The sequence below is a fragment of the Spermophilus citellus genome, assembly GCF_964194105.1.
Source record: "Spermophilus citellus genome assembly, chromosome: 4".
Lineage (NCBI taxonomy): Eukaryota > Metazoa > Chordata > Mammalia > Rodentia > Sciuridae > Spermophilus > Spermophilus citellus.
The window spans coordinates 29,259,383-29,272,038 of record NC_138185.1 but is presented as its reverse complement, the minus strand read 5'-3'; the positions used below and the strand labels follow the sequence as shown (position 1 = coordinate 29,272,038).

Sequence of the window (12,656 nt, the reverse complement as noted above, 5' to 3'; positions counted from 1 at the left end):
ATGGGCAGTGGGCGGGGCCTGGGTGATACGGGCCTCACCGTGGACGCGCTGGTTCTGCTGGGAGGTCGTCGTCATGGTGGCGCCCGTGGTGTATCTGGTGGCAGCGGCTCTGCTTGTCGGCCTTATACTCTTCCTCACTCGCAGTCGTGGCAGAGCGGTAGCAGGTAGGAGGTGCCGCCGCTCCAGGACCAGTGGGGCACGGTTCTCGGGCCTTCTCAGCCTCGGTAGGCCGTTGCCTACGGCTGATGCGCATGCGCCGGCCTGCTTGTGAGGAACCCAGGCGCGGGCAAGCGAGTAGATGGGAACCACCGAGCCTCCTTGATAGGGAACTGCGTGGCCTCGCCCCTACACTTTTCTCCCAAACCTGAGAGCCTCGCCCCTTGGCACTGTAGACCTCCACACCCAGGGGGCTTTGGACCAGTTCCCATTGCGCCCATAGGGAGGCCACAGTGTTTCCCATCTCTCAAACTGGCTCCCTGTTGGGTGCCAGGGAGGGGACTTCTGGGTGTTTTCTGCCTACCCGGAGCTGAAGGGAGCTGGAGGTGGCTCTAGAAAACTCTCTGAAGCCCTCTCCTTCCCCGCCAAGGAGAGCAGCCGTGCTGCCTTGGCCTTCCCTCTGCCATGCTCTGCACACTGACCAGGCCATATGGTTCCCCTCCCCGCATCTCTTGTCAACATAGGAATTTGTATATGTGTCTCTTCCCTGCTCCCCGAACCCACCAGCTACTTGAGAGCACTTGGGTGCTCCAAGTTCAGGGGAGAGAGAATCTGAGGTATGGCACATATCCAACAGATTTTCCAGGGAGGGGAGACTCAGCCTCTGCCTGAGAAATGTAGAGACTGAGTCTGGGGTGTCAGAGATGGTGAGAAATGACACACACCAACTTTGGAATGGAAGTTATCTCAGGGGAGGGAATGGGGTGGAATTAACCAGCAGAGTTCGTACTGTATCTGTGACATTATTAAGGGGAGGTGGAAGACCAAATCTTTCATTTAAATAAATTGTGTTGTATTTTTTTTCCTTCAGACCTGCAGTTTATAATTATTTTAAATAACTATTTTAAAAATAAAATCACATGGGGCTGGGGTTGTGGCTCAGCAGGAGAGCGCTCCTGGGCTGGGGATGTGGCTCAAGCGGTAGCGCGCTCGCCTCGCATGCGTGCGGCCCGGGTTCGATCCTCAGCATCACATACCAACAAAGATGTTGTGTCCGTCGAGAACTAAAAAATAAATATTAAAAATTCTCTCTCTCTCACTCTCTCTCCTCTCTCACTCTCTCTTTAAAAAAAAAAAAAAAAGGAGAGCGCTCCTCTCGCACACGCGAGACCCTGGGTTCTATCCTCAGCACCACATAAAAAAAAATAAATGAGTGAAATAAAGGTATTGTGTCCAACTACAACTAAAAAATAAATATTAAAAAAATAAAATCATGATAGGTGGTGTTAAAAAATAATTGAAGTCCTGAAATGGGCATTTGATGAAATCAGGGTGGGATTCTCCCAACAGGCTTGCAGGAGAGGTGGAGCCCTGAGGGGAGAGAAGTATCAACATCAGGCATGAGGGAAGGCTTGAGCTTACTGTATTGGACCAAGGTGTGGGCCCAGTTGTAAAGGCCTTGGCAATCAGACTGTGAAGTTGGGGCTTTGTGCAATAGGCAGTGAGAGTCTGGGAGGAGGTTGAACAGAGGAGGGTGAGGCATCTAGGATACTGCTCCCTGGGCTATCAAGGGGGCTGAGCTGCTCCAACTGTCCTGGTTCCTCTCTCCTGAAGCTGGTCCAGAGTCACTGCGCAATGAAGAGGATCCAATAATAGCAGACCAGGTGGCCCAGTCTCGGCCTCTGCAGCCTGAGGAACAGAGGGCTGGAGGCAGGCCCCGGCGCAGGAGGGACCTGGGCAGCCGCCTGCAGGCCCAGCGTCGAGCCCAACGGATAGCCTGGACAGAAGTGGATGAGAATGAGGAGGAAGCTGTCATCCCAGGTGAGAGGGGCCCAGCTTGGTAGTGAAGAAGGATGGATTGATGATGGGGTAAGTGGGAGAGTGGAGTGTGAAGCCACAGTGTAAGAGAGACATGGGGTAGAGGAATGGACACTTAGGACCCAGACTTTGGTTCTGGTCTCTAACTGGTCCCTGACTATTCTATTTGGTTAACCTCCTCTTCCTTCATCTTGGCTCTCAGTATCTAAACACAGGAGGTCAGGGGACTTTAGACTGACCCTGAAAATTCCATAATCCATCTATTATATCCCAGTGCCCTTCCTGGAGTGCAGTTACCTGTAACCCCAGAAGAAGGGTTTGGGAATAGAAGCATTCTCTTGACATAGAGGTGTCCATATCCCTGGTGCCAGGAGATCAGAGCCTTTAGGATTGTAGGAAAGAATGCATCTTCTCTACTACTTAAGTGCTGATTTGAGCCTGAAGAAGGTATATCAGGGCCTTTCCTTGAAACTGGGGCATTTGGGACTTTTGCCTTGAATCCTTGAGGTTAGCCCTTTGGACTCAAAAAAAGTCCTCTGTTGTGTCATCCCTCTTGTCTCAGATACCCATACTGCTCATAAAAAAGCATCTCTAACTTTAAACTGGCTCTTGGGTAGTCAGTGGGGTGGGACTGTATGTTTACCTTGGTTCTATTAGGACAAAAGGATAATCCTGGCCAGGGTCTAAGCCCTGAATGCTTAATAATTCTTGACTAGAATGAGAGGTTTTGGGATTTGAGACTGGGATAAATTTCCCCACAGGGCTGTCCTTTCTTGGAGGTGGCACCAGGATAGAAACCAAGGTCCTCTGCAATCTCATCACCACCTGTGATCCTCAGACACCCAGATATTGGCATCTCCCTTTTACATGTGTACATTATCTAAAGTCTCATCCTTACAGATGCTCCCACCTGCAGCATAACGTGTGCGCGCACACATGATTTTATGGTAGATGCCTCAGTATGGCAGAGCTGGACTAGTAACATTCATAGGTGGGTGGAAGGGGTTCATTCATGAGGAGAGTGACAAGGGGTAGGATGAATCCCCTCTAGCTAGGACCTGAACTATCTTCCTCTAACCATACCCAGCCCAGGAGGAAGAAGACATTGAGAAGCCAGTGGAAACTCATCTGACAGGGAAAATTGGAGCCAAGAAACTACGGAAGTTAGAGGAGAAACAAGCTCGAAAAGCCCAGCGTGAGGCAAGCAGGAGGGATGGGGTGTAGCTCTGGGAAATGGAAAAGGGCCACTGTTCCCCATGGCAGACTCTACCCTTGGGCTTCTTTTACATTGGACTGCTGAATACTGCTCTGTCTCCTGCAGTCTTGGTCTTTGCCCTGGCCCAAGTACTGCCTTCCCCGACCTGTCTGGAAGTGGGGCAAACTGTATGGGGTGCCCCATGAAGGTTTTGTCTTTAGGCAGAGGAGGCTGAACGTGAAGAGCGGAAACGCCTAGAGTCCCAACGTGAGGCTGAGTGGAAGAAGGAGGAGGAGCGGCTTCGCTTGGAGGAGGAACAGAAGGTGAGACTGAGACTGATCCTGTCCTCTGACCCCTGACCAGCCAGCTGTGCTTCCCATGCAACTCCCTAGCACCTCTATCCTAGAAGAAGGGCTGTGGACCAGGCACATGGGCATACCCTGATTTATTTTGTTCCTGGCCTCTAAATGTGGAAGATGTTGCTAAAAAGCAGAGCTTGAGTTGGGATTTTGTTTGTTTGGTGGGGTTTTTTTTTTGGTACTGGGAATTGAACCCTGGAGAACTTAACCACTGAGTTACATCTCCAGCCCTTTTAAAAATATTTTATTTAGAGAGAGTGTCTCATTGAGTTGCTTAGGGCCTTGCTAAATTGCTGAGGCTAGCTTTGAATTTGCAATCCTCCTGCCTCAGCCTTCCAAGCCAACTGGGATTACAGGCTTGCCTTATTGTGCCCAGTTTTTGTTTTTTTGTTTTTTGTTTTTTTTGTATTGGAGGTGGAACCCAGGGGCATTCTACCACTGAGCTTCATCCACAGTTCTGTTTTATTTCAAGACAGAATCTCACTAAGCTGCTAAAGGTCTTGCTAAATTTCTGAGACTGGCCTCAAACTTGAAATTTTCCTGCAAAAGCTTCCCAAGTTGCTGGGATTACAGGCGAATGCCACTGTCCCTGGCCCGAGACGAGGATTCTTATTTATATAATTTATAGAGTATGCCTGGAACATTTGAGAAACATTGAGGTAGTCAGAGTGGCTGGAATATAGTAAGCACGGAGGAGGGGGGAAGGGTCAGAGGAAATGGGGCAACTTACCAAGACCCTGTCTCAAAATAAAAAGGAATGGGGGTGTAACTCAGTGGTTGAGCACCCCTGGGTTCAATCCCCAGTGTCACAGAAACAAAACAAATCAAAAAAGAATTGTGTTCAGCCTCCAAGGGTAGGGAGTTACGCTTTACCTGCCTGAAAGGAGTACCCCTCAGGAATTACGTAGAAGTACTTTTATTTATTTATTTATTTATTTATTTATTTATTTATTTATATGCTGCGCTGGGGATTAAACCCAAGGCCTTGCACATGCTAGGCAAGTACTCTACCATTGAGCTACATCCCCAGTCCTTTTGTTTGTTTTTTAGCACTTTCTTTCTGTTGCTGCAAGGTGCTCTAGGCTCATCATCTTATATATTATTATTTGCCCTGGCTTTAGCTTCATGTTTTTGTGTTTTTTTTTTTTTTTTTTTTTTTTACTTTTTTTGTGGTGCTGGGGATTGAATACATGGCCATGAACATGTTAGGTGGTCATTCTTCCACTGAGCTATATCCCCATTCCTTTTCATTTTTTATTTTGAGATAGGCTCTTACAAAGTCCAGTCTGTTCTCAACCTTGTTATCCTTCTACCTTGCCCCTCCCCCAAATATCTGGGATTACAGGCATGAACCCTATACTTGGTTTTAGCATCATATTTTAAAAACACTTTTCTGTGCGCTCTGTTTTCTGAGTTTGGGTTGTATTGGGAAGAGGCTATTGCACTAGGTGGTGACAGTAACATGGATGTATTGAAGAGTTCTATGGAAGTTAGAGAAAGAAGTGGTAGATGGCACCTCATTTCTGACCAGGGAAGCTGGCCAGGTAGTTGTGTGATTCACCAGCCAGAGACCTAGCAGGAAGACCAGATGTGGCAAGTAGATCACAGGGTGGGTTTGGTACCTGTGAGATGGCCCAGGTGGTATGTCATTGAGCAGTTATATATTTGGGAGGAGAGATTTGGTTGGGAGTACAAATGTGACAGTCACTGGTGAGGAAATGGTTGTCAATGCTGGGCCTGGGTGAGGAAGCCCAGGCAGAGTAAAGGGTAGAGCAGGGGCTGGGCTGAATGATGAAGGAGGCAAGAATGAATGTCTAGGGAGCAGGAGAAAATCCAGGCAAAGGTGGGGATATGGAAATTGAGTGAAGAAAGAGGGGATAGTTGGCTATTCCCATCGCCATTGAGGGATTTGTGAGATGGAAGTCAGAGGTGAGACAACAGCAGGAGGTGTTTCAGTGGAGCTTGGTACATAAAAACCAGATTGGAGTGGGCTGGCTGGTGCATGGGTGGTGCGGAAATGGAGCCTGATATTTGTTCATGAAGTTTGGACATGACTGTAGGGAAGATTAGATTGTGGGAGGGTTTTCAAGAGATTTTTACTAAGTAGATCTCCTGAGTAAGGAGGGTACCATTTGTCTGAATGGTAATGGACTAAGACAAGAGGGGTCCGGGTGGGGATCTTAAAGGAGCTCTGTCCCTGGGAAACTGCTGAGCTGTATGCCCTGGTGCCCTACTGGGGCATCAGGGACCAGAACAGGATAGGTGGGCACCTACCCCAAATACCTGACTCTTTCTCCTCTGTGTCCTCAGGAGCAGGAGGAGAGAAAGGCCCAGGAAGAACAGGCCCGGCGGGAGCATGAGGAGTACCTGAAACTGAAGGAAGCCTTTGTGGTGGAGGAGGAGGGTGTGAGTGAGACCATGACTGAGGAGCAGGTAAGCCCACCACCCCTGAGAAGCCTGTGTCACAAGGGCAGCCTATGTGAGGCTCAGGGTTGACCACTTCATTGGCAAACACCTCCAATTGGGATATGAGAGGTTGGTGGGTGTGAGTGTTAATAGGCCTTTGCAGCAAGAGGCCTTGTCCTCCGTGGAGAGTGATGCCCCCAGACTGTTCACCTGGGAGGATCTGCTGCTCATGCAGGGCAGTAATCGGGCAGGCACACAGATAGGCTGTAGGCAGGTGAGCAGAGAGTACACACACAGTGGGGGTCAGGCATGGACTTCTGTGACTCCACCCTGATTTTTCTATTTCTCTAGTCCCACAGCTTCCTGACAGAATTTATCAACTACATTAAGGTAAGAAGCCACAGAACAGTACAGGTGACACCCTGTCTCATGCATGTGCATGCACACCTTTTCAGACCTGAGCAGGGTTTGAGGATGACTTATTCAAGCTTATGCAGGAGTGGGCATGGGGCCCAGTGGGTCTGAACTATTGAGTCCTGGCTGGGGGAGTCCCTTCTCCTTGGACCCAGAAGAGGGAGAAGGACCTGTGTCTGTGTGGGAGGTGCAAACCTCTTATAGCTTCCTCATGCTGGAGTTTGACAGTTCCCCTGCTCTTCAGACCCCACGCTTAGTGAGTCACTGTGTTTTCAAGTCTCTTCACGTGTGTTTTCTGCCAGTTCTGTCACACTGAGTTAAAACAAGCGTCCTCTGCCATGTGCTCCTGACTGGGAACTTGGGTCTTCCAAGGGAAACAGGATGACATTTCCCTTGTAACCTGGAGTAGGGTGGCATTGTGTTGATTCCATCTGCAGCCACCATGCAGTCCATCCTGATGCTGCTTCAGGTTGCATAAGCACATCCTGATCTGCTTTGCTGCTAAGCAACTTCTCTCCCACAAAGGATGTGGTGAGGGGAGAGGTTTTCAAGTGCAGCTCAGAGGTGCAGAGGCGGCTGAGGGAAGGAGTGCAGAGGGAGCGGGGGCGATAGTGGAGGTGGTACCAGGGGCTGCCAAGGAGCTAGGTCTTGCATAATCCTCCTCCATCACTCCCAAAAGAGAGCAGGGTTTAGACACCTCCCAGCAGTGAGAGTCTGGGCTCATGGCCTATGGTCTGGGGTCTCTAGTAGGGAGAAATGCTGAGAGCTTGAAGCATTTTCCTTTGATGGAACCCTTTCTCAAGCCTATCACCACTTGATCCAGGGTTATTGCCCTGGACATATCTCTCCCACTGTCTTGCTACTATTAAGAACTTGTCTCCATCCACCCAGTGGGCAGCAACAGTCCTAAAATGCCTCCTCTTGGACCCTTTCCAGGTAAATTTAGATGAGGGGATCAGCTTTAGCATCCCCCTCACCACTGTATAGACTAGAAGAAAGTCCCCAAGGCAGTTCTGGTCCTTGCTTTCAGTGCTTCCCTGGAGGTTCCATTCTTGGGGATTCTCTAAACTCTTCTGGAGCTTATGAGTTCTTAAGCCTACATTGGGTGATTCTCCTGAAGTTGCTGTCTTGCAGCAAGAAGGGGGACTTCCGAAATTCAGTCCACTCACCTTCCTCCTCACTTCAAGGGGTTGGGCTCATTAGACTTAGGATTTTAAACCAGAGGAAGGTTTCTGCACATAGCATAGTTTATAGAGATTTAGGGATAGTTTGCTCTTGTTGTTCCATTCCACTTTCTGATCATGACTGGGTTTGTTTATTTCTTTTAAACACACTTTTAGCTCCAACAGAACTTCAAGCCAGGTCTTTGAGGACCACGTGGTATGATTTGTGGTCAAGTTCTGAGCTATCACCAAGAATCCAGTGCCTGTTCCCTGTTTTTTAGACAGAGGCCAGCTGACCAGGTCACCTTTTGCTTGCCCACTCCCTGGCCTTCCTGCTTGCACATACAGTTTGGCATTTCAAATAAGTCACATGCCATCTGCAATCAGGGAGGTTCACAGTGTCACTCCTCCCCCAGCTCATTTGCTTTGGAAGATTCACAGAAATGCAGGAGACCACCTTCTCTTCAGTCACATGCTCTCTCTGGGGGAGGCAGGGGCAGATGCATGTGTATACCCAGCTGTGGATTCTTGGCTGCACCCTGGAAACTAAGGTTTACTGAGGGTATGTGGGCAGCACGTGGAACATGCCATGGAGCTGCACATGGAAAGCACTTGTCAGTGTTAGTGACAGTTATTTTGAGGGTGGGCTCCGTGCCTCAAATGGTGTGAAGAAGATGGATGAGGATAAGTTCAGCATGCCAGAGTTGTGGGGGGATCCAGGGTGAGGGGGTAGGAGCAAAGATGAGGCAGGAATGAACCCCCATTGGGTCTACTGAGAGGTCCTGGCTCATTGGGGGTCTTTGTCTCCTCTTTCCTTATTCATGTACTTCCTTTCTCACCAGCTGGGCTGTGAGTCAAGGGTAGGAGCTGTGTTTTGTTTACCATTATTTCCCTGCATCCTTTCAGTGCCTTGTTAGGTCCTGAGCAAACGAAAGTATTGGTAACAGTTCTTAAAAATAGTGGCTGGCACAGTGGTGCACACCTGTAATCCCAGCTGCTTGGAAGGCTAAGACAGGAGGGTCTCCAGTTTGAAGCCAGCCTGGGCACTATAGCCAAACCCTGCTTCAAAAATTAAATTTAAAAAGGGCTGGGATGTAACTCAGTGGTGGAATACTTGCCTAGCATGTGTGTGGTCCTGGGTTCACTCCTTAGTACTATTAAAAAAGAGCTTTTTAGGGGCTGGGGATGTGGCTCAAGCCGTAGCGCGCTCACCTGGCATGCGTGCGGCCAGGGTTCGATCCTCAGCACCACATACCAACAAAGATGTTGTGTCCGCCGAGAACTAAAAAATAAATATTAAAAATTCTCTCTCTCTCTCCTCTCTCACTCTCTTTTAAAAAAAAAAAAAAAAAAAAAAAGAGCTTTTTAGGGGCTGGGAATGTGCTTCAGTGGTAGAATATTCCCAGCAGTGTGGGGAAGGCACCATCAACAAAAATCCTTTTTGAAAACCTTAAATCAGAATGCAGACCTAAGAGGATATCTCCATGTTAGAAGGGATTTGCCCAAACTCATTCTCTCTCCCATTTTCTCCCTCCCCTGTAGCAATCCAAGGTTGTACTCTTGGAAGATTTGGCTTCCCAGGTGGGCCTACGGACTCAGGTAAGCTCTGGAAGGTCACCTGCTGTGTGGAGGCCATGGGGTCTGTGTGCAGCAGGGCACCTGCTGTCATAAGAATGGGAGAGTCCTGAGGCCCCCTCCAACCTGCCCCCAACCTAGAATGTAGAAGTCTTGGCACCACAGGAATCCTGCGTTTCTACTAGATGAAAGAACAAGCAGAAAAGAAAAGAAAAAAATTCAAATCCCATCCCTCCACCAGCCCAAATCCAGTTACCTTGACAACTCTCTTGCAGACAGGCTGTTTTGTGGCCTAACATCTCCACTGCTCCCCTCCCACTGGAAGAGAGCCTCTGATGGTGGTCTTGCAGGACCCAGGACTAGAGCCTCTTCTCCTCATGGTCCCTCCAAAGGAGAAGCAGATTTATATGGGATAGCTGTGAGAGTGAGGGAAGGAGGTTTGGCTGTAGCAGGAGGGAAAATGTGTTTTTTTCCTTGGGACAGTAGCACCTGTCTTTGTTCTGAGAAGCATTCTCTTCATAGGACACTATCAACCGCATCCAGGACCTGCTGGCTGATGGGACTCTAACAGGTGAGAGGATTGAGATTCAGTCACTACAGACCCTGGCTTGGGGAGTATCTATCCACAGTGGGCTGTAGGGATTTGTTGTAGAAACAGGATGAGCATTCTGAGCAGTGGTGGGTGTTCGAAGAAGGGCACTGAATGGTTGGATGCAGTTACAAGGACATGCCGAGGCTTAGAGCTGGCTGTGGGGTTAATGAGGACAGGCAGCAAACCCTGATTTGACTCACCTAGCCAGGATTGGACATAATCAGAAAAGGTCAGGCAAGCAGGGGACCTGGAGGGCTCTTAGCTAGTTGTGAAGGAATGGGTGGATATTCTTAGATCAGATTGGGAGGTCCCAGGAGGACTCAGCTCCACAACCTGCATATCCTTACAGGTGTGATTGACGACCGGGGCAAGTTCATCTACATAACCCCAGAGGAACTGGCTGCTGTGGCCAACTTCATCCGACAGCGGGGCCGGGTGTCCATCACTGAGCTTGCCCAGGCCAGCAACTCTCTCATCGCCTGGGGCTAGGAGCCCCCACAACCCTGCCAGCCTGACCTCAGCCCTGCCTACTTGGACTCAGAGCTGGTGTGGCCTACCTGGCAGTACATCTTCATGTCTCCTCACCATCCTGAGGCAGTGATGGAGTGTGGCCAGGAAGTTGTAGATTAAAGGCCTGTGAGCACTGCTGAGCTTGGTGTGGCTTGGTGTGACAGAAGGCCTGGCCTGGGATCTCAGATGAGCTGGTGAAATTTAAGCCTCAGCAGATATCTGTGGGGGTTGAGGATGTAGCAGTGGTAGAATATTTTCCTAGCATGTGCAAGGCCCAGGGTTTGATCCCCAGCACCACAAAATGTTGGGCTGGGAATGTGGCTTAGTGGTAGGATGCTTGCCTGGCATGTGTGAGGCCCTGGGTTCCATCCCTGGTTCTGAGAAAAAGAAAACTGAGAGGTGGCGAGAGTCCCTTGCAAGCTGGCAGAATTCCAATTCTTACCCATTTCTTCATAAAAAACTTACTGTGGTCAGGCACATGCCTGTAATCCCAGCGGCTCAGGAGGGTAAGGTAGGAAGATTGCAAGTTCAAAGCCAGTCTTAGCAGTGGTGAGGCGCTAAGCAACTTGGTGAGACCCTGTTTTAAATAAAATACAAAATAGGGTTGGGGACGTGGCTCAGTGGTTGAGTGCCCCTGAGTTCAATCCCTGGTAACCCCCCCAAAACAAACAAACAAAAAATCCCACAAAACTTATTGTGCACTTACCAAGTTTCTTTGCAAGCCCAGTGCTCAACGCCTAGAAGAGCTCTTTCTCTAATCCCTTAATCCCCCCTCAGTGAAAGTGAAGAAACCTCTTAGGCCACACCTCCCTTAACGAGAGAGAAAAATCTTGCCATGTCAAATTCAGGATCCCTGGGCTGGGGATGTGGCTCAAGCGGTAGCGCTCTCGCTTGGCATGCGTGCGGCCCGGGTTCGATCCTCAGCACCACATACAAACAAAGATGTTGTGTCCTCCGAAAACTAAAAATTAAATTTTAAAATTCTCTCTCTCTCTCTCTCTCTCTCTCTCTCTCTCTCTCTCTCAAAAAAAAAAAAAAAAATTCAGGATCCCTAAGTAAAGGGTGAGAATCCTGGGAGTAGAGTTAATGAGAAGTTCCAAGGATAGAATCTTAAGGAGCAGTAGCATTTGAGCTGGATGGAAGAACTCAGTGAAAGAGAGGATGGCCAGTTATTTTGGGTCAGGTATAGGAAAAGGAGGGCTTTGTGTGAGCTGGATGTAATTGTGCATTGAGGAGACATTGTTCATATAGCAAATCACATGAATTCAGCTCTATATCCTTGATTTAAAAAGCTTAAATGCTGTGGGTGATCCACCCACTGGTGAATTTGAGGACCATATGCTCAGGAGTGGGTGTGAGATTGGAAGATGTATGTCTCCTACAGGGTCAGTCATTCTGGTTCCTGTGGACTGTTCATGGTATGAACATTCTGTGGTGCTAAGGGTGAGACACATGTTTAAATGTGTATATATATATTTTTTTTTATTCAAGGTGGCCCCTAAGCACAAGCCACCTATTTCCTCTGGTGTTTGGTGGAGGAGGCAGCTTTCTGTTCCAGGCCAGGAGAAAACTATGTGGATGATGATAGGGGAGACAGAACAAACATCAGACTCCTGTGCAGAGCCTTTCTGAGAGGCTGTCAAGGGCGATTTTGACTCATGTGGTGCCATAAGCATTGACTGTAGAACCTAAATTCCAAGTAAAGTGTGACTGCCAATTCCATCAGCAACAGCCACTAGAAGTCAGCACATGAAGGCCCTATGCATTGTTTCAAAGGTGATCTGGAGTCCAGGATCTAGTAGGAGAGGGAAGAAATATACACAGATAACCACAGTATGAGGTAGGAAAATAAAATTGCAAAGGGAAAAGCAGAGGATGACTTGCATAGTTAGATTAGTAATTCTCAGCCCTGTTTATTTATTAGAATCATCCGAAAAGTTTTCAGTAGTCCCATGCCAAGTTGTCCCCATGACTGATTAAATCAGGATAGCAGGTAGAACCAGACAATATCAGTAGGAGAGTCCAAAGAAGAGGCAAGTTTGGGAACCCAGGAACAGAGATGGGGGGAGGGCAATAAAGTTTCAAGTAATTCAAATCCCCAGAGGAAGGGGCTCTTGCCCCCTTTGCCTCAGTTGCCATCCCCCACTGCCATCCAGTAGCAAGATAGCTAATGCAACTCTAGTCATAGCATACCGTCCTCAGGATTGTGCCCAAAGGCCAGGAGTTGGGAATAGGACATCCCTTCTTTACATTCTGGAAGCCTTCTAATTCTTGATGTTCCAAAGATTTAGTGTGGAAGAAAAAATCTGTAATCTTTTGTGCATTATGTAGTGCTCTGTTAATCTGATAAGTATATCAGATGAACACTTCACTAAACAGTTAACATTTTGCTAAATGTGTACAAGCTGCTTCAGCAACTAATCAATGAAAACTTACAGGTTAGACAACTTAGAATTTTTCAAGCATTT

General features: G+C 48.4%; 1 protein-coding gene across 1 annotated transcript; it reads left to right on the top strand.

Annotated features, from left to right (window-relative positions):
- On the top strand, nt 1–11,204 carry DDRGK1 (DDRGK domain containing 1). The gene is made up of 9 exons (XM_081289224.1): nt 1–164; nt 1,771–1,977; nt 3,062–3,174; nt 3,391–3,492; nt 5,839–5,961; nt 6,286–6,324; nt 9,054–9,110; nt 9,609–9,657; nt 10,028–11,204. Exons 1-9 carry the CDS (start codon nt 74–76, stop codon nt 10,165–10,167), a joined length of 921 nt encoding a protein of 306 aa, XP_081145350.1. The 5' UTR covers nt 1–73; the 3' UTR covers nt 10,168–11,204.
- The last annotated feature ends 1,452 nt before the right edge of the window (nt 11,205–12,656 follow it).

What these genes read in the sequence shown, in the direction of transcription:
- DDRGK1 (XM_081289224.1), top strand. Translation starts at nt 74, where the DNA reads ATGGTGGCGCCCGTGGTGTATCTGGTGGCAGCGGCTCTGCTTGTCGGC. An exon ending in AGACCATGACTGAGGAGCAG is followed by an intron (nt 5,962 to 6,285) that starts GTAAGCCCACCA and finishes CTATTTCTCTAG; the next exon opens with TCCCACAGCTTCCTGACAGA. An exon ending in GGCTGATGGGACTCTAACAG is followed by an intron (nt 9,658 to 10,027) that starts GTGAGAGGATTG and finishes ATATCCTTACAG; the next exon opens with GTGTGATTGACGACCGGGGC.